At 36.2% G+C, this 20,553-nt stretch overlaps 1 protein-coding gene across 4 annotated transcripts in view; it reads right to left on the reverse strand.

The window, feature by feature from the left end:
• The window catches only part of sh3pxd2b (SH3 and PX domains 2B), a 265,721-nt gene that overhangs the window by 16,441 nt on the left and 228,727 nt on the right, over positions 1–20,553 (reverse strand). For all 4 annotated transcript variants that reach the window (XM_069898788.1, XM_069898789.1, XM_069898787.1 and 1 more), the window contains 2 exons: positions 14,552–14,665; positions 2,838–2,955 (listed from right to left, as the gene is read on the reverse strand). In XM_069898788.1, coding sequence (XP_069754889.1) covers positions 2,838–2,955; positions 14,552–14,665 — 232 coding nt within the window. The remainder of the gene's footprint in view (positions 1–2,837; positions 2,956–14,551; positions 14,666–20,553) is intronic.

Raw genomic sequence — 20,553 nt, forward strand, 5'->3', positions numbered from 1 at the left:
GCAGGCTGCAAAGGGGGATGGTGCAGCAGACGTAGCATTGGGTGAATGAAGCAGGAACAGGGATAGTCGGACTAACAGGGAAAACACGAAGGAGCATGCAACAATAAACCGATGCTGAGTGAAGAGGTGAAGGGTGAAGAAACAGCTCACTAGGTAGTATGAAGGAAGAATAGGTTGGCAAGGATCTAAAGTTCACTGAAGAGAAACAGATGACGAGGGGATATGGGATGGCTTTGGCAGCTAATGTTAAGGAGAATACCAAGAAATCCCATGTATATTGAAGGGAAAAGAGCAACTTGGGAAAGAATAATGGCTCAAAGATCAACAAGGGGATCTAGTTAGACCAAAGGTGAGGTCCTTAATGAATATTTCTCACTGGTATTTACTGTGGAGAAAGACATAGAGGCTTCAGAACTCAGGTAGAATAGGGGTCAGTGCAATGCTGTTGCAGCACCATCAATCAGGACTGAGGTTTGAATCGCACGCTGCATGTAAGGAGTTTGTACGTTCTCCCTGTGTCTGCATGGGTTTTCCACAGGGGCTCCAGTTTCCTTCCACTCTTCAAAATGTACTGGGGTTGTAGTCAATTGGGTGTAATTGGGCAGCAAGGGCTCATGGGCCGATCATGCTGTATGTCTAAATTAAATTAAATTGTGATGCCTTAAAGGGAGTCCAAGAGGTGGTGTGGGACATCTTCAAATGCATTAAGATAGATAAATCACAGGGGTCTGATCAAGTGTACCCTAGGAGGCTCACTGAAGCTAGGGGAGAAACCTCTGGGATGATGTGCAATTAGCATTGTTTGCAAATTTACAGATGTCACCAAAATTGGTGGTATAATGGACAATGAAGAAAGTTATCTAAGATAGATGAACTAAGAAGGTGGGTCAAGGAATGGCAGATGGAATTTAACTTGGACAAATGTGAGGTATTGCACTTTGATAGGATAAACTAGGTTGGAATTTGTACAGTGTATGATGGAGCCCTGGAAAGTGTTGTAGAACAAAGAGAGTTGGGGTAAAGGTACGCCGTACACTCAAAGTGGATAGACAGTGGGATATTTGGTAGTGGATTGGGCAATGTAAAGATCCATACCACCAGATAGGATGAAACAGGAATAGGTTGTCAAGGACCAGAGAGAGACACACACACAACAGGGCAGGGCTTGTGGATTATTGGCACATAACCTATTGCTACTAATGAGTGCAAATGATTGGTCCTACCTGTGGCATTAACCCCTATTCATTCTCAGAGGTAGGGGAAAATTCCCTCAAGTGATCAGCATATTCTTTCCTTCCCCACTACCCCTGCTGAATAAGTGGGCGACTCTGTCGGCCTTGTAGTAGACAAAAGAATTTCATGCATGTTACACTGTAAATGTAGTATTACATGACAATAATGGAACCTTCACCTTATATGAGTGAAATCAAATTCTTGAGTGAAGGAAATTCGTAAAGAACCCTGTTTTTAAATTAAGTATGAATAAAGAGCTGTCGGAAGTGGTAAAGCCAAAGCTGCTAATAAGCCGGCATTAATGCAGTTTCCATGCACAATTTTTCAGACTGCTGTGAAATAAAAAGGACCTCCTCTCAACGGTACTGGAATCTTTCTGACTGAACAGCAAGACATAAACTGGAGGTTGGGGAAAAAAGCCTGCCAGCAGATTTTGGAAACCAATGTTGTTTTAAAGCAAAACCTCAAAGGTTTTCTCCAAGATTTTAAAAAAGCCAGAAATTTTGATGGAGAAGTAATCTTGTGTATGTGGACATTAGGCACAGGATAATTACTGGGAAGTACAATGCACTAAAAGTGCTGGAGAAACTCAGCAGGTTATTGGAGTATCTTTAGGAAGTAAGGGGTAGCCAACATTTTGGGCCTGAGCCCTTCTTGACATTACCCTTTACTTCCTACTGATGCTGTGTAACCTGCTGAGTTTCTCCAGCACTTTTGTGTATTATAATCGTAGTGTCTGCAGACTTTCCTGTTAACAATCATCTTTAGAAACCACAGCAAAGAAACTCTGCTGAACTAGAAGCCTAGTGTCTGTGTGTGGCTGGTCCGACTGACCTGCAGCTGGACCATATCCTTCCATACCCCTCCCATTCATGAACATGTCCACATTTTTCTTAAATATTAAAATTGAGCCTGCAGTTACCTATTTACCTGTTTTTTTTTAAATCACTACACACTGATCAGATAAATAGTATGAATACATCTTTTTAAAATCACTGTTAATATGTTTCCCTTTTCTAAAATAAAATATGCATATCAGACCTCATTTCAGCAAGTATTTAATCATTTTGTTTTAGGAGTGAAGTAATATGTATACTAAAGATGCAAAAGTACAATTACATCTCCCTGGTTAATTTACCCTGGAAGTAGATGTATTCAGTGGGAATGGACTTACCTGGTACAATCCACACCTTTGAACTCTTGACATAACTCAAGCAACTAAGATAATGATGGCACTTGTAATTTGGTAATAGTAGCCTTAAGCCAAAAGAATTTCCTGGTTTTCTAATAAAGTATCAAAATGTAACACACTTATTTGCCACCATCAGTGATTCCCATGGAAACAAAAGCTGGTCCTTTGGTAGATTTTCTTGTTGGCCTCAGTCAAACTATGAATAAACATAGCTTATGCACAAGGTTTTTCATAATATCCAGGTAATTAAAATTGGGGAGGAAATTGCCAGGTCAATCCAATTTGCTACTCGGAGAATAAGTGGTCATATCAACATTATATTTAGTAAGCAATTCAAATAAAGGGGTAAAAACCAATTTTTATGCTACTTCAACATTATACAATATTCCCCTCAGTAAGAGATTTCAATTACCTGATTTTCCACCAGCCTTCCAGGTTCTTCTGTAGAACTTCCACTACAGCACCTCTTTCCAAATCAATCTCATCATTATCTCTTGCGGAATATGGATAAATGACCACAAAATTCTCTTCTAAGAAAATAAAAGTTTATATTGTACTCAAGACAGCATGTCATAGTTAGCAAAACTAAAGCATGATGAACAATGATTCTTGAAGCTCTGTAAAAGAAGCTGGATGACACTTAATTTATGAATAACCAAAAACTTAATACAGAATTCTGTGGTGTGGAATGTGCTTCTACCGATTGCTAGCAACATTTTGACATGTGACCACTTCATGCTGCAGCAAGAGCGGGATGGAAGAAAGGGATGGTTGAGGAATAGAAACCAAATGGTCAAGATGATGGGTGCATTATCACTACAGGAAACATGACCATCATGCAAGTTTTTCAACTAAATTTCCACTGCTCAGCTGTAGTTGTGACTTTCACGAGAGATGTTAATAAGCAATATATGTGCTTTAGAGTCACAAAGAAAGCTGCTGAACTTGTTAAAGGAAAGCAATTTTGAACTGTTCTATGTCTGTTCTAAAAGTAACTTTACACTTAGCAGAGCAATGATATTTGTTTGGAACCAGAAAATACAGACTGCTTTCATTATACAATAAAACCTACACCAAAATTTTATTTAACTGCTTCAGCTCTTCAATTTATTTAATTCTAGTTCTGAAATGAAGATCCCATAAATATACATACTGTGTTATAGATATGTTTTAAAGGAGATAAATTGGGGCAGGTTTTTTAGTGTAGGACACACTTCAAAACAGATCTCATTTAAAATACTGGAGCTCTGCTCAAGCCAGACAGGCTGTCTCCAAGAGCCTTTGCAAAAGCTTTGGAGAGTGCCGAAGAGACTTCACTAATGGATTGTTGTTTTGAAAAGCAGGCTGTCTGGGAGTACTATTTGCTGTTCTAAGAAGGACATGTGTGTTTTTTTTTTTGCAAGTAGAGAGGGAGTCAAACAGGCTTTTCTGTGTGTGTGAAAGAGAGAGAAGTTCTGCAGTTCCACAGTCCGGAGCAACAGCTGGGTCTGGAGCAGGACAAGTTGGCAAGCTTGTGGAAAAACCCCATTTTGAAGGTGGATTGTGAGTGCTTAGTTCAAAGTCCTTGTGGTTCATACTAAAGGAGAGGACTGGCTGCCTAATGTTTTACTTGAAATAAGAGAAACGAGAAGGAACTCTGTGGTGACCTGAAAAAAAAAGGTTATCATCTAGAAAACCCCGATGGGGCTAGTTTCTTCGGCAAGACACTGAAGTGGCTGATTAAAAGGAATTGGTTGTGGGTGTCCAGCGAACAACAAATCTTTCTCTGAAAACCGACAAGAACCTTCCTGAGTGGTAACCATTTACTTTTCAAGCACCAAATCCTGGTGAACTTTATAAATGTTAAATTCTGTGCAGTGTAAGAATTGCCTACAACCAGTAAACTTGGAGGAATGAGAAGTGAGATTGGACTGTGAATCAAATAACTTTTCTGAACTTACACACACATTACATACACATGCGCTTAGAATTAGAAGGGGAATTTAGTTAGGGTTAGTTAAATTAAAATATAATTAAAGGCAACTTTTGGGGGGGCGTGGCAAGATGGCATAGAGTCTAGACGTGCAATCTCGACCTCTCTGGCCAGACTTTTTAATACCCATTTTTTTAACCCTTTGTTTCCAAGTTTAAATTTTTTAAATTTTAGTTTAAAGTATTAAGGAATTATTATGGCCACTAATGGTAAAAAGACTAAATCTCAAGTTCAAAAGAAATTGCATTTTCGAAGTGCTGAAGATTTGGGGCCCAGACGACTTGAAGTAGCCCCAGACTCAATTTCTTCATTGCCTAAATCCCAAGGATTGCCTGTGGAGGCTGAAAAGGAAATGCATCAGGCAGCATTACAATCTGAAGAAGTCGTTTTTCTTCATGAATGGATGAGAAGACAACAAGATGCGGGGGGGAGACCAGCGGCGACTCCCTGAAGAAGTCGGGATGCCGTCGCTGGGAGTCCAGACCCACAGTAAATCTTTAAAAATGCCTTTTGTTGAATTGCAGCAGGAGCTGCAGTTACCTTGTTCTGCCACTATGTCAGAGAGAGCAGGGCTGAGCTTTACTGAATCACAATTGAAGGCAGCTACTCAAGCTGTTATAAAACATGGAATGGATATGTTGACATCTCAAATGAATGAAATGGTTCAAATTGGTATGAGGGCACGTGTAGATGCATCTTATGAAGAATTTAAAAAAAATTCAGATTGCTTTTTTGGACTGTAAACAACAAGTGACTTCTAACACAGAAAAAGTATTGAAGGTGGAAAAATCAGTCATAGAATTAGGAGAACGTGAGAAGGAGCTAGAAAGGAAAATAGATTATTTGGAAAATCAAAGCAGAAGGAATAATGTGAAAATTGTTGGTTTGCCAGAAGGTATAGAAGGACAAGATCCTCTTCGTTTTTTTAAAGACTGGATTCCGCAAATATTAGGGCAAGAATTTTTCTCTGGGGGATTGGCACTGGAAAGAGCCCATAGAGCTTTAAGAAGAACACCCTCAGCTGGTCAACCACCAAGACTGGTAATAATTCGATGTTTGAGTTATTTGGATAGAGAAACAATACTTCAACTTGCAGTACAAAATGCGAGACAACGACAAACCCCATTATTGATTCAGAATAGCAGAGTGTTTTTTTTTAATCCTGATCTGAGTCAAGAGGTCATTCAACGTCGACGTCTATTCAATCCAGTTAAAGAAGTTTTGTGGCGTAAAGGTTATAAGTCTACTCTTCGTTACCCTGCAGTGTTGAAGGTGTTTTATGGAGACTATCAATTTCGGTTTTTTGAAACTGATCATGAAGCAATGATTTTTGCTGATTCATTGTCAGATATAAGAGGACAAAGATGTAGTCCACCATTATCTCCTAAAGAAAAATCTGGTTGCTCTGGAAATTGAAGAAATGGCAGAAATGGGAATGGAAAGAGCCTACCTCCTTCTGAAAGAAAAGAAGAATTATTTTTATTCTATTTTTTCTTTTGTTATTATGAGATTTTGATGTTATTGACTGTTTGGCTGGGGAGGGAGAGATGTGCACTAAGTTTTTTACTAGTCATCAGCCACTGGTGGGTGACCCACACCCAATTTTTGTTTAGGGGATTACTACCTTTTGGTAATTTTTTTTGGGGTGGGGGGGGGGGATTTTCTTTATTATTTTTTATTTATTTTTATTTTTTAATTTGTGATTTTTTTTATTGGAGGGCCTATATATATAAATATATATATATATATATGTATTGATTTGAGTTTCTATATAAAGATATTATTGGTATTTAGTAATAATAGCAGATATGTCAAAGTTGAGGTTTGCTACTTTTAATGTTTGAAGATTAAATAGTCTGATTAAATGTAAGCGAGTCTTGGTGTATATTAAGAAAATGAAAATTGATATTGCCTTTTTACAAGAAACACATTTGAATGTGAAGGAAAGCATGAAATTAAAAAGGGACTGGGTTGGACATGTATATTCTTCTTCATTTAATTCTAGACCTAAAGGTGTAACAATTTTGATACATAAAAATTTATCTTTTGAATTACAATCAATGGAGGAAAAGGCAGAATGTATTCTTAAATTGAATTGTAAGATTTTTAGTGAATTTTGGACTTTACTTAATATTTATGCTCCAAATTCAGGTGATGAAGTATTTATTTCAGATGCATTTTTATGTTTGGGTCAGGCTAATGATAATATTTTAGTTGGTGGTGATTTTAATTGTATTTTGGAACCTTTATTAGATAAATCTCCGAAGAAAGTTTAAAAAATCCAAGATGGCAATTCAGGTTCAAGCACTGATGAAAGATCTTAATTTAGTGGATATTTGGAGACATCTTAATCTGACAGAGAAAGATTTCTCCTTTTATTCATCTAGACATGAATCGTTTTCAAGGATTGACTTCTTTTTAGTATCAGCACATTTACAAGGGAAAATACAACAAGCAGAATATAAAAGTAGGGTGATTTCAGATCATTCTCTGTTATATTTTACATATGAAACTTCTGAGAAAATTCAAATAGCTTATCGTTGGAGATTTAATACAATGTTGTTAAAAGATACGGAATTTATTGATTTTTTGGAAAAAAACACAAATTATTTTTTTTCTGAAAGAAAATTCTAATTCTGTTCAAAGTAAGTTTGTATTATGGGATGCTATGAAAGCTTATTTGAGAGGACAAATAATTAGTTATACTTCTAAAATAAAAAAAGAATCAATTAAATCAGAGTCTTGAATTAGAGAAACTGATCAGTGAGTTAGAAAAGGAATTTCAGAAAGATGCGACAGAAGATCAGAAAATAGAATTATCTAGGCTGAAATTGAAATATAATACTTTGCAATCTTATCAATTTGAATGTGTGATTAATAGGACTAAGCAATGGTATTACGAATGGGGAGAGAAAGCACATAAGGTATTGGCATGGCAATTAAAGAAAGAACAGATATCGAGGACTATTAATGCTGTTAGACGGAATTCTCTTATTACTTATAAATCTCGTGAGATTAATGATGAATTTTATTCATTTTATAAAAATTTATATACATCTGAAGGAAAACAGAAAACTGGATCGATTGATTTAAAAAAAAAAATCACAGCTAAATTTACCGATATTAGAGGATGGAGATATACAGGAGTTAGAAGAACCATTTACTGATTCAGAAATTAAAATGGCTGTGCTGGAAATGCCGAATGGTAAATCGCCTGGCGATGATGGATACTTTGTTGAATTTTATAAAATTTTTTATGATGATTTATCTACAGAGTTTGGGGATGTATTACATCAAGTTGGAGAACATTATGAATTACCTGAGTCTTGTTTTATTACAGTAATTCCTAAAAAAGATAGAGATCCTTTGAAAGTATCTTCATATAGACCAATTTCTTTGTTAAATGTAGATTATAAAATAATAGCTAAAATATTAGCGAATAGATTGGGTAAATTTTTACCAAAGTTGATTCATATTGATCAAACAGGTTTTATAAAGAATAGATATACTTCAGATAACATTTTGCGCATGATTAGTTTGATTAATAGATTTTGACAATCTTTAGATTATCTGATATCCTTAGTTGCAGAAAAAGCATTTGATAGAGTTGAATGGAATTTTTTGTTTAAAGTTTTGGAGAAATTTAAGTTTGGTCCTTCTTTTATTGGTTGGATTAGGGCTCTATATAGTAAACCGGTAGCTAGAGTATTGACGAATGGTTTGATTTTGGAATCTTTTAAGTTAACTTGATTAACTCGTCAAGGTTGTCCTTTATCACCAGCTTTGTTTGCGTTAGTGATTGAACCTTTAGCACAGTTGATAAGACAAAATACACAGATACAAGGTATGAAAGTTTTAGATGAGGAGTATAAAATTAATTTATTTGCTGATGACGTATTGGTGTATTTAACAAATCCAGCTCAGTCACTTTTGCATTTGAAGAAATGTTTAATACAATATGGATGTCTTTCTCGATATAAGGTTAACTGGGAAAAAGTGGACTGACCGAATTAAATATCTGGGTATAATTTTGAATGTTAATTATCAATCTTTATATAAATTAAATTATGCTCCATTAATGAAAAAAATCAAAACTGATTTGATTAAATGGAAAGATTTACCTATTAATTTAGTGGGAAGAATAAATACAATTAAGATGAATATCTTTCCGCGTATACAACATGTTTCAATCTATTCCGTATTTACTTTTTTTCGAGGTTTAAATAAAATGGTTAGGAAGTTTTTATGGAGGGGTAAATTTTCGAGAGTAGCTTTGAATAAATTAACTTGGAAATGTGAGTTAGGGGGATTACGTTTACCACATTTTCAAAATTATTATGAGGAAGCCCAACTTAAATTTTTAGCTCATTGATGGATTTGGTATGTCCTCCTAGTTGGGCTAAAATTAAGATGGCAAGTATTTCTGAATTTGAAATACATCAATTTTTGTTTAGGTGGAATATGAATTTGTTACAACAATATAATGTGCCTATACTAAAACATTTAATGAAGTTATGGATAAAGAAAAATAAAATGATAGGTTCTAGGGGTAAATTATTGGCTTTGACTCCATTGAATAATAATCAACTTATTTCTTTTTCAATACATAATCAAAGTTTATTGCATTAGAGATTAAAGGTGTGAAAATTTGGGAGATTGTTTTAAAGAGGGTAAGTTTTTATCTTTTAATTAGATGAGGGAAGATTTTGGTATTGATAAGAATTCTTTATTTCTTTATTATCAAATTTGATCTTTGGTAAAAATGTATGTTTGGTAGAGATATGATTTTACCTAAAATGACTAAATTTGAGACTTTTATGAAGGTACCAGAGAAGGGGTATATTTCATTTATGTATCAAACATTACAGGATGGTATAGATAAAGGGTTAAGATAGATCTAAAATTAAATGGGAAGCGGATATTGGTTTTATTTTTTCTGAAGAGGATTGGTTAGATTGATAAATGCACATTATGCAATGATTAATTACAACTTTTTACATCAATTATATTTGACACCTGAAAAATTAAAAAAATATGGTTTTAACGAATCAGATTTGTGTTTTAGATGTGGTGATACGATTGGAACATTTTTCATGCTGTTTGGTCATGTATACATATACAATCTTTTTGGAAGAAAATTCAATCGTTTTTAGAATATATATATATATATATATATATATATATATATATAAGATTAAAATAGTTTTAGATCCAACAGTAATTTTATTGGGTAGTTTGCAACCTTTGAAAGGTTTGGGATTAGATAAGTTCCAGCTTGCTTTTATATATTTAGCTTTATCCGTAGCAAAAAAAATGTATTGCTAGTACGTGGAAAGATACAAATATGATTGATATTAAAAGATGACATAATGAGATGAAATATTGTTTAATAATGGAAAAAATTACATATGTTTTGCATGATAATTATAATTTTTTTATTAATAAGTGGCTATTATACTCGGAATATTTACATTTCAATTTATATTGATTAGATTTTGATATGTATATTTAATTTTTTTAATCTTTCTTTTTTTATGGCTCTCCTTATGAGAGTTGGCTGAAAGGGGGGTTCTTTTCTTTTTTCTTATATATATATCTATATAGATATAGATATATCTCTATATCTATATAGATAGATATATATCTATATATCTATATCTATATAGATATATATATATATCTATATCTATATAGATATATATATATCTATATATATAGATATATATATCTATATAGATATATATATATATCTATTAAAAATATTCATGTTTAATTGCTGTATACATCATATATTATTTGTTTTTTGAACGAATAAATAAAGTTTTTTTTTAAAAAGGCAACTTTTGTTTAAGTAACCATTTGTCTTGGTGAATATTGCTGCTGGGTTTTGGGGTCCTCAGGGCTCGTAACAATACTCATTTGGATTCAGAGATCACATATTGTGAATCATATTTACTTTCTCACTATGCAATAAAGGGTGATTAAATTTAGGATAACTATAACTTGCAATTCTCACAAAAGACTACTTTTGCATTCCTCTGCATAAAAGTACTAGTGACGTTATCCTGATATTAGATGTGTGATTTATCCTGGGTCACTTTTGACCAACCTTTGAAATAAAGAAAGAGTGACAGGAGTTATGACATCAATGCTTATCATTGTACAGCCAACTGTTGGTTCTTTTTCACACAGACTCACTGTAAGTGCCACTGAATTTGGTGAAATAAGAGCAGATTTGAAAAGGCTTTATTCTGCGCAAGAACGCGATACTTGGACTGCTAGATACATGTGGCTCCTCTGAACTTTTATATGTTCGCTTCTTCAAGAGTCGGGAAACAGGAGATGGTATATGATTCAATTTCCATGCAAATGTTATTACTGTGCATAAATTCCAGTTTTTTGTGGATGAATATCAAGTGAATGAGCCAGAAGATTACTGACAATGGGACAGTTCGTAGATCTGCTTTTTCATAAGTCTTGCGACCTGAGTTCAATCTTGAACCCTGGTGCCATTTGTGTAGAATTTGCATGTTCTCCCTCAGACCCCCCCGTGTGGATTATATTTGCAGTTGGTGTGTCAAGGTGCACGTTTTGATTCTGTATGATGGAGAGAAGTACACGATCACAAAAGATGTATCCAAGAAATGAATGAGATGTTGAAAGGAAAGAGAATGTAGACAGAAACAGTATGTTAACACAACAATTATGATTTATAAAGTGCACATTTATGATAGGTTTTTTGGAAGATCAGGTAGTGGAATGGCTAGATAGTAGAGTTGCCATTCTGGAATCTAAAATTGGTCAGGGATATTTTTCATTTATTTTCTGCCAGTATATTCAGATTATGGCCTCTAGAAATCAGAATATGGCAAAATGGTTTATCACAGCAATTGCTCAAATAACTTGTGCAGATAATGTATTATGACATTGCTCTACTTCTATCACAACCGAGAATGGGCTTGGACCATTCATGACAGAATTCTATAACTGGAGCAAGAGTAAAAATTCTGTGCACTTGTAATGGGTTCAGAATTCAGTGAACATTTTCTGGGATTGTACTGTTGATGTAAATTAAAAATAGTAGTAGCAAAGCAAATTCTCTTAAGCACATTCATGCAAAACACACGGACGAGACATAAATACAGCAGGCAGATACACAGGACTCCACAATAGCAAGCACTTGTGTCCATCCACCTTGACCCCAGACACTGATGTACAAGTCTCCTAAAGTCCGCCGACGGCCGACATGTCTTGGCAGAGACCAGAATGGCTTAATAACTGACAGCATGTTGGGAAGTGAGAAGTGATCAGAGTATAAAGAGCTCATTAATGATTCTAATTGGACTATGATAAACTTGTTTCATTCTTAAAATCTTGGCAATGGGAAACGAAAACTATTTACTTTAGATTAATGTCAACATATATGTAAAACTATCATGAAAGACTACAAAATATTACATGTTTATACATTAACATCTGTTAAAGATGATTTCTTTAAAATATGAATAAATAATGTAATCTAAAAATAGAAAGATGTCTGAATATACAAACGTCAAAATAAAGCAATGACGGTTGTTACAACTGTCAAACATTAAAATACAGTTTCCTTATTCCTCGTTTTTTTTAAATCTCAAACCTCTAAGCAGATTTAAATAATGAATAAAGAAAATACTAAGCAAGAATTAGAAGCACCATTGTCATGAGATGATTTATGCTTAATCTCATTAAAATTTTTGTCTTTTATGTTGTTTAATAATCTTTACCTACTTTAGCCACTGGCAAGAGAAAATACAATTGCAATATTACACGATATTGGGGAGAAAGTATATAATGTATACTCGTGGTGTATGTAACCACAAAATAAAGAAATTACATTTGTGCACCAAAAAACTGAAATAAATTATATCTGTGTAGAGTTATTCCCTGTCCAATAACCATTAAGAAAATGACACCTCAATCTCTTTTTTTTAAGTCAGTGGATTGGAAATTTTATTCATGAATAATAAAAATCCAGATGCGTTGATTGTTGATATTATTCAATAGTGAGATAGTTTTTTTTTGGTGATGGTAACTTGTTCCCTTTCTCTTCAAACTATTTTCCAATATTTGTCTAAAGTAAAAACTGAAAATGCTGGAAATACTCAGTAGGTTTGGCTGCATCAGTGAAATGTTTCAAACTGAAAATCCTTCTTCAGATCCAGTGACAAAGGGTCTTCAGCCGGAAACTCAGTTTCTCCTCCCAGACCGCCTTGCTCAGTATTTTAGATTTTAGCATTTTCAGTTTTTTTTTTCTTTTGATTTCTAATTTGCATCCTATTTTTTCTTTCAAGCTCTACTTGCAAATGTAAAAACCAATCTTAAAGCAGAGTGCTACAGTCAACAATGACATCAGTAGCCAGATATTCTGCTACTCTTTTAAGAAAGAAAAACACTGATTAAGATTTAAATGTCCTTTGGAGACCATGGGAAGAACATACTTTATCTTCCTTGAACACTGCTGTGGATTTATTTACGTCTCACAAGAGGGGGCAGTTACTACAGTTCTCTCTGCATGAGAAACAACACTGGCCTTGGACCTTCACTGATAGGTCCATTTATGGGTTTAAATCCAGGACCCCCTCACATCAAAGCAAGAGGTCATCATCAAGGCTGACATCTTTTGACAAAGCTCAAACTGAGCAAAACAAAGTTTTTTTTAACTCTGTCAAAGTCAAATTTCCAAGGAAATTCGTGCTCTAGTTAGTAAATATATTTTCTATTTTGTCTGCTCTGTGGGCTACATGTGATACAGCTCGGAATTATTCCCTTTGTCCAACTCATCCGTGACCTAGCCCCACTTACCTGTCTTTAGCCTACATCCCCTTAAACCTTACCATCAAAATAAACATCATAATTGTATTCACTTGTGCCACCTGTTCCATCCACCCCACCACTCTCCCTAGGTCTTCATTAAATCTTTTCTCTCTCACTTTAAGCCCTATATGCTGCCTAGTTTTTGATTTCCTGGCCTTGGAAAAATACTATCTATAGACTATTAACCAGTTCCCTCAGGATTTTATTGACCTCTATAATTTTAGATCCCAACCTCCTATGTTTCAGGGAAAAGAACTCCAGCCTATCGAGCCTCTCTTTAAAGCTCAACCACTCCAGTCCTGGGAAGATTCTCACGAGTCTTTTCTACATCCTTCCAACTGAATGACAACCTCCCTGCACCTGAGCAGCACAACACCTTGTACATTTTTAACATGTCCTGTGCTCAAAGCTCAAACTGATGATGTCAAGCATGCCAAACTCCTCCTTTAACTCCATCTACTCATGTCGCTATTTTCATGGAACTATGTTCCTCTATTCCTAGGTTCTTCAACACTCTCCAGGACTCTGCTCTTTACTGAGCAAGTCCTGCCATGATTTAACTTAATATAATGCAACACCTGTATTTGTCCAAGTTAAATTCCATCTGCTATTCCTTGGCTCATATCCTTAGTTCAGCTAATTTAGATAAACTTTTCCCTGTCTACACCATCACCAGTTTTGTTCAGGTGCAACTTATTGACCACATCATTGAAATTGTTTTGTATAGATTGCAAACAACAGTGGACCCAACCCTGAATCCTGTGGCATGTCATTGCTCACAGGTCTCCAATCTGAGTAACAACTCTCCATGACCACCTTCTGTCTACGACCATCAAGCCAATCGTGTCCAGAATCCCATGTGACTAGTCTACTATTTGGAACCTTGTCAAAGGTCGTCCGAATGCCCATATTGACAATGTCCACTAACCTGCCCTCGACAATTCTCTTTGTTCCCTCTTCAAAAAAAAAACAATCAAATTTGTGAAACACAATTTCACACACACAAAGCCATGCAGACCATCACTGATCAGTCCTTGCACTTTCTCGATGCAAGTAGATCCTGTCTCTCAGAATCCCCTCCAGTAACTTTTTGTCAAATTTAATTTGGTTTAATTAATAAGTTGTTTGTGTTCTGCACGTGTTTTTGTATATTCATATTGATATATATTTATATAACATCCACTATACAGATGTATAATAATTTTAGTCAGTTACAAAATAGAGTTATTGACAAGTATTTTATGTTATTAACAAAACAAGCTTTATCTGAATAAAACTCCTTGTTTGTCTTGGCTGCTTACCTTCCCCAGGCTTGGCACTAACAATCGAAAGGTCATCCTGAGCTTCATCCTGGGGCTCCAGGCACGTGGCAGGAACCCAACCCTGTTCATCAGCTGTGCTGACAAACCACCAACCTGCAAATACAAATATTTTATTTCATCAAATGTATCCATCTCTTCAATGGTTGCCAATGCCAGTTGTGGCTGTGAAACCTTTCCAGCCAACAACTTCCTCAGTGTTTCAATTTTCTACTGTTACCTTTTTTCATGATCGCCACTGATGCCTCTGCACAATTGATCGGATTCCCACAGCTCGAATCATTTGTCCTGCACAAAGGATGTGAGATTTGATGGCATCCTTACAGAAAGCAGCATTTCTAGCCACACAATTGTTGATTTCAAAAGCCAAAATTTACCTGGCAAACATCTTCGACTGAAATATGGGTTCTGACAGTGTGCAAATTATTTACCAATTAATTCACTTGCATGAAAACTGGACTGTGGCTAAGAACTGATGACCATGAAGGTGTGGTAGGCAGGGCCTGCCTAAATTCAGCAAAGATAGAGGATCAGAGAAATAGCAGGAGCATCGCCTTCCACCAGGATTGCAAGGCCTCCACTGAAACAACCCACTCAGAATCACAAAAGCCAACTCAGAACGTCCAGACAAATCATATCACGGGCAGCAAACATCCATTGCTTTCCATCCAATTCACAAAAGTGTTAGAGAAACTGAGGAGGTCTTGTCACATCTCAAGGCAGTAAAGGGTTCAAGCCCAAAATGTTGGTTACCCTTTACTTCCTATAGATGCTGCAGGACCTGCTGATTTTCTCCAGCACTCTTGTCTATTGCACTAAAATCATGGCTGCAAACTTCTCTGTTTAAATCCACTGCTTCTCACCACTTTTTATTTGTTCCTGGTTGGAGTTAAAATACCTTTTGCAGATGTTATATTGTGAACATGCACTAAAGCACCAGAGAAAACTATATCCTGAATAGAAAAAAAAACATTTAGTCGCCTGAAACGATTAAAACTGCAACCAGTATTTTATTAATTCATTCATAGAAGGTACTGTAATTGCAATTGGCAAGACCAGTATTCATTGTTCACTCCTGGCTGCTCCAGCAGAGATTCTGAGCTGCCACTTTGATCCACGGTGCTGCTGGCTATAATTTTCAACATTCAAAGATGGAGGAATGGTAAAATTTTAGCAAACGTGAAGATTGTGAGACTTGCAGACTCGCTTAACTTCAAGTTGACGTTGCTGGATATTTATGCATTTTGTCATTTATCCCGGGTTTGCCAGATTGACACCTCAGTTTTGAGCATTCCTGATGACAGACTAACAGTCCAAACTGAATCAGGGCACCCCCCCCCCCCCCTCACCCCACCGACTGTAATGGTTAAGTAGGAGATAATGTGGGGTCATTAGATTTCAGATTATGGTGGAATGCAATTGTGCTGCTGCTGTTGGTCGACTGCATTTTTCTGTCTCCTCCAACATATTTACTCCAGCAGTATTGCCACACAACAAAACAGATTGCAGGACTTTGCTTGTCAAAGGACAATGTGAAGACTGTTCTCACCATTGCTGTCACAGATGAATGTATCCGTAATTGGAAGATTGGTGAAGATGAGATGAAGTAATTTTTCTCTCCCCAAGTTTTTTTTTAAACCAATTCCTGCAGACACATGCCAACAATCCTTTCAGGATTCAACTAGCTTGGGTGGTGATGCCTGAAAGCTACAAGCAACAAGGATTGGTGCAAGAATACCGAAATCCTCTCTCCAGAATCTGTCTGTCTTTCCTTCTCTGCTGTCCTCCTACAGCTACTTGATTAAGTCAGTCGTATCATTCTCATATACCATCAGTTAAATAAAATCACATCCTTTATCCCGAGAGTTGTGCACGTCTCTACTTGGCATTATGTAGCCTATGTCTTCATCTAGATACTACATCAGTGCACCACCACCTTCTTATGAAGTGGATTTTGATTTCAATCCTCTAGTTAAAAATATTCTTTTGCAGATCCCCTTTAAACCTCCTATGCTTTACCTTGAAACTATGTCTTTATCATTTTATCATTTCTTTTTCAATATTTTTTATTGAAATTCCACATTGAAAAATACAGAGTATATAAGAATACATGTTAAAAGTTATATAAGAATACATATTGAAAGCCAAGAATTAACTGAGGATTTTTAGATTACAGTTTCTGGAAGGAGAATGGGACTATTAGAAGGTGCACAAAATCAGTGAACCGGTGCGGACTCGAAAGGCCAACATGGCCTGTTTCCGCTCGGTAAATGGTTATATGGTTAAGGACAAAGTCAAGTTGAGCAACAGAATAAGCATGATTGCTATATAATCTTACACTATTTACGGATAAAAGCAATTGTAATTTACATGAGGGCTAAAATTTGGGTCTCCAAACCACAATTCATAATTCATCAACTCTTCCTCGTAATACATTTTCAGAACAGAAGTTCTGAACAAAGTAACATGAACAAAAGGTGATGGACTGTTGCCAATAGTCTAGACTTGTTTCCTTACATTCCAGATTGGCTTGAATCTGTTCCATGTGTACCTCATTGCCTTTCACTTGTGCTATTCCCTTCTTTGTACAGCACTTTTGATTAAATTGTATGGCTTTTTCCTGTATCTTTAAATGGCACTATCGACACATAATTTCTCAACATCGAGAACTACGGATATAATGGCATTCATTCAAGGTTGATATTTTTCTTCTCTTGTAACCAAAAGGAATAAATTAGAATCAATAATAAGGCAGCAGGCCCATATTTGATCACATTATCATTCACCCATCATCTCTTAATATATTTACACCTGCAATAAATAACTTAATGTTTGCTCATCTGATTTATATTTATATCCTTTGAAAATATTATTGTGCTTTACATAGGCACAGTTAGCTTCGTTGTTGGCACAAAACTGTTATAGCACTAGTGACCAGGGCCTCCTCTCTATGACCCCTGTAGGTTTCCTCCCACCCTCCAAAAACACACAGGGTACCCAAGTTATATGGATGTATTTAGATGGTGCAAGCTTGTGGGCCAGAAGTGCTTGATACCATGCTGCATCTCTGAATATAAAAAAAATAAATGTGATATATTTTCAGTGCCACAAGAAAGAATATGAAGGGAGACCAGACCCATGAGGCACTGCAAACTCTCTTCTGTAACTCTGGCAATTGTCAGTTCACAATCTCAGTGCAAAAGGAAAACAGAGAAGGCACGCTGGTGTTCAACGGTGTTAATACAAGAGTAGTCAGCACTCATCTTCATTTGAGATCAAATGAAGATGGTGTGCACTGAAAGGAGCAAAATACCAGTAAGCTAAATGTTAAGTCTTGACATATATATATACAAAAAAAAGGTCAAATATTGACTCCTTTTCTCCTTCTCTTAAAATTGGTTTGTTCTGCCAAAATTGGACAGATTGACATACAAACATACAGATTTAGGGAAGAGCAAGTCCATGAGGGGATTTAAATAGTCCTGGAAAAGAAAGTTGGCGGCAACATTTGAATAAACAAGGCAATGGAAGATGAAGGAAGTTATTGGAATAGTTATGTCTGGAGGTTTCAGGAGTAGTTTATACATTCAGCTTGTGCTTGGGCCACAAATTGTCTGCTTAACAGAAAATAATATTTTACCTGAGCTTTTAATGTTCGACTGTTCTTTAACTTTCTGGAGCTGAGAATCCATGGAAGCAATGTCTTGGCAAACATTGTTACGAAAACTTAGAAGCAAAATGCCTGACCACAAAGATATTGTTTACACAAGCTGAATTATGTTCTATCATCTTGGATGTATGAACATATATGGTAAAAGAACAAACTGAGAAGAACCGTGACCTCAATATTGGGGTTTTTATCTTCGTGTGAAATTATTCATTGGCTGACTTTGCACAAGAGTTAGTGCAAAGATATCTGCTGCCTACAACTTATCAAAAATAAATGATATAAAATCTTTGCGAGATGGGATCTTGTGAGAACAGATAATGCTGAGGTGCAGCCCAATAAATGACAGTACATTAATGAACTTGGAAAATGGTTAAATGTTATGCAAAGTCTAATGGAAGGCAGTGCAATTTGGTAGAAAGAATAGAGTGGTTTCTCATTATTTTGAAGAAATGTGTAGTGGGATAGAGAAACAAAGAAGTACAAATACACCATTCACTAACTGTGGCACCACAGATAGTACAGACCAAGCATTATTGTTTATCTCCAGAATAACAAAATGAAATGTAGAGAAGTTATGCTGGACCAGAGCTTAGTTAGACCATGCTGAGAGTACTGTGTACAAGCTCTGGTCGCTCTTCTTACATAAGAACATAACAAATAGGAGCAGGAGTCGGCCATCTGGCCCGTTGAGCCTGCACCACCATTCAATGAGATCATGGCTGATCTGTTGATAGGCTCATCTCCACCTAACTGCCTTTTCCCTATATTCCTTATTTCCCTTACAATGTAAAAATGTATCTAGCTTTGTCTTAAATATATTTACTGAGATAGCTTCCGCTGCTTTAACAGGCAGCAAAATCCACAGATTCACCACCCTCTGAGAAAATCAGTTCCTCCTCATCTCCTTCCTAAATCTATTACCCTGAATCTTGAAGCTATGTCCCCTAGTTCTTGTCTCCCCCATCAATGGAAACAACTTCCCTACCTTTATCTTTATCTATGACTTTCATATTGTTACACATTTCTATGAGATTTCCTCTCATTCTTCTTCTTCTTCTCATTCTACAGTCCCAGACGACTCACAGGCTAACCCCTCATTTCTGGAATCTATCTGGATAACCTCCTCTGCTTCGCCTCCAAAGCCAGTACATCCTTCCTGAAGTAAGGAGACCAGAATTGTACACAGTACTCCAGATGTGGCCTCATCAGTATCATGTACAGTTGCAGAATAACCCCCTTGCTCCTCAATTCAATCCCTCGAGCAATGAAAGTCAGCATTTCATTTGGCTACTTGATAGCCTGCTGCACCTGCAATCCAGACCTTTGCAATTCATGCATCAGCACTCTCAAGTCCTTCTGCACGGCAGCATGCTGTAATTGCTTGCCATTAAAAAAAATATGATCTTCCAGTTTTCCTTCCAAAGTGAATATCATCATATTTACTAGCATTGTACTCTATCTGCCAGACCCATGCCCACTCATTTAACCTATCTCAATCTCTCTGCAGACTCTCCTCTACACAATCTGTTTTTCCAGTCAATTTCATGTCATCAGCAAACTTAGATCTATCTCCTCTTCCAGATCGTTTATCCATACTGTGAACAGTTGCAGGCCCAGCACTGACCCCTGTGGTACCCCACTCACCGCTGATTGCCAATCAGAAAAAAAACAGCCCAACTCTCTGTTCTCTATTGGTTAACAAATCCTCTATCCATGCTGATACATCACCCTCAATTCTATGCATCCTTATTTTATGCATGTGTTTTAAACTGCACCTTATCAAACACCTTCTTGAAATCCAAGTAAACAACGTTCACCTGTTCCCCTCTGCCGCACTTCTTGTATCCTCAAAGAACTCCAGTTAGTTTGTCAAAACAGGACCTGGCTTTGCTGAATTCATTTCACTCCAGATGCTTTGCTATTTCTTCTTTAATGATAGCTTCAAGCATTTTCCCATGAAAAAAGTTTGAAAACCACTAATCATACCCAATTAACTCATTGTGTGCATGGTTTCATAACTCCAAAGGAAATGGGCCAATGACAAATTTTCTCAAGCAAAATATTTCAGTAACAATTGAGTCTAGAGCAGTGGTTCTCAACTTTCCCACTCACCTTAAGTAATCCCTTACTAATCACAGAGCACCGATGGCATAGGGATTACTTAAAGTGGTATATGAGTGGAAAGAAAAAGGTTGAGAACCATTGGCCTAGATCATTTTTTTGAATAGTGGTGTGACATTCGCATCTTTCAATCTGCTGGGACCTGCCCAGAGTCCCGAAAATTTTGTAAATCATCACCAGAGCCTCTACTATA

Source organism: Narcine bancroftii, chromosome 9 (assembly GCF_036971445.1).
Source record: "Narcine bancroftii isolate sNarBan1 chromosome 9, sNarBan1.hap1, whole genome shotgun sequence".
Taxonomy (NCBI): domain Eukaryota; kingdom Metazoa; phylum Chordata; class Chondrichthyes; order Torpediniformes; family Narcinidae; genus Narcine; species Narcine bancroftii.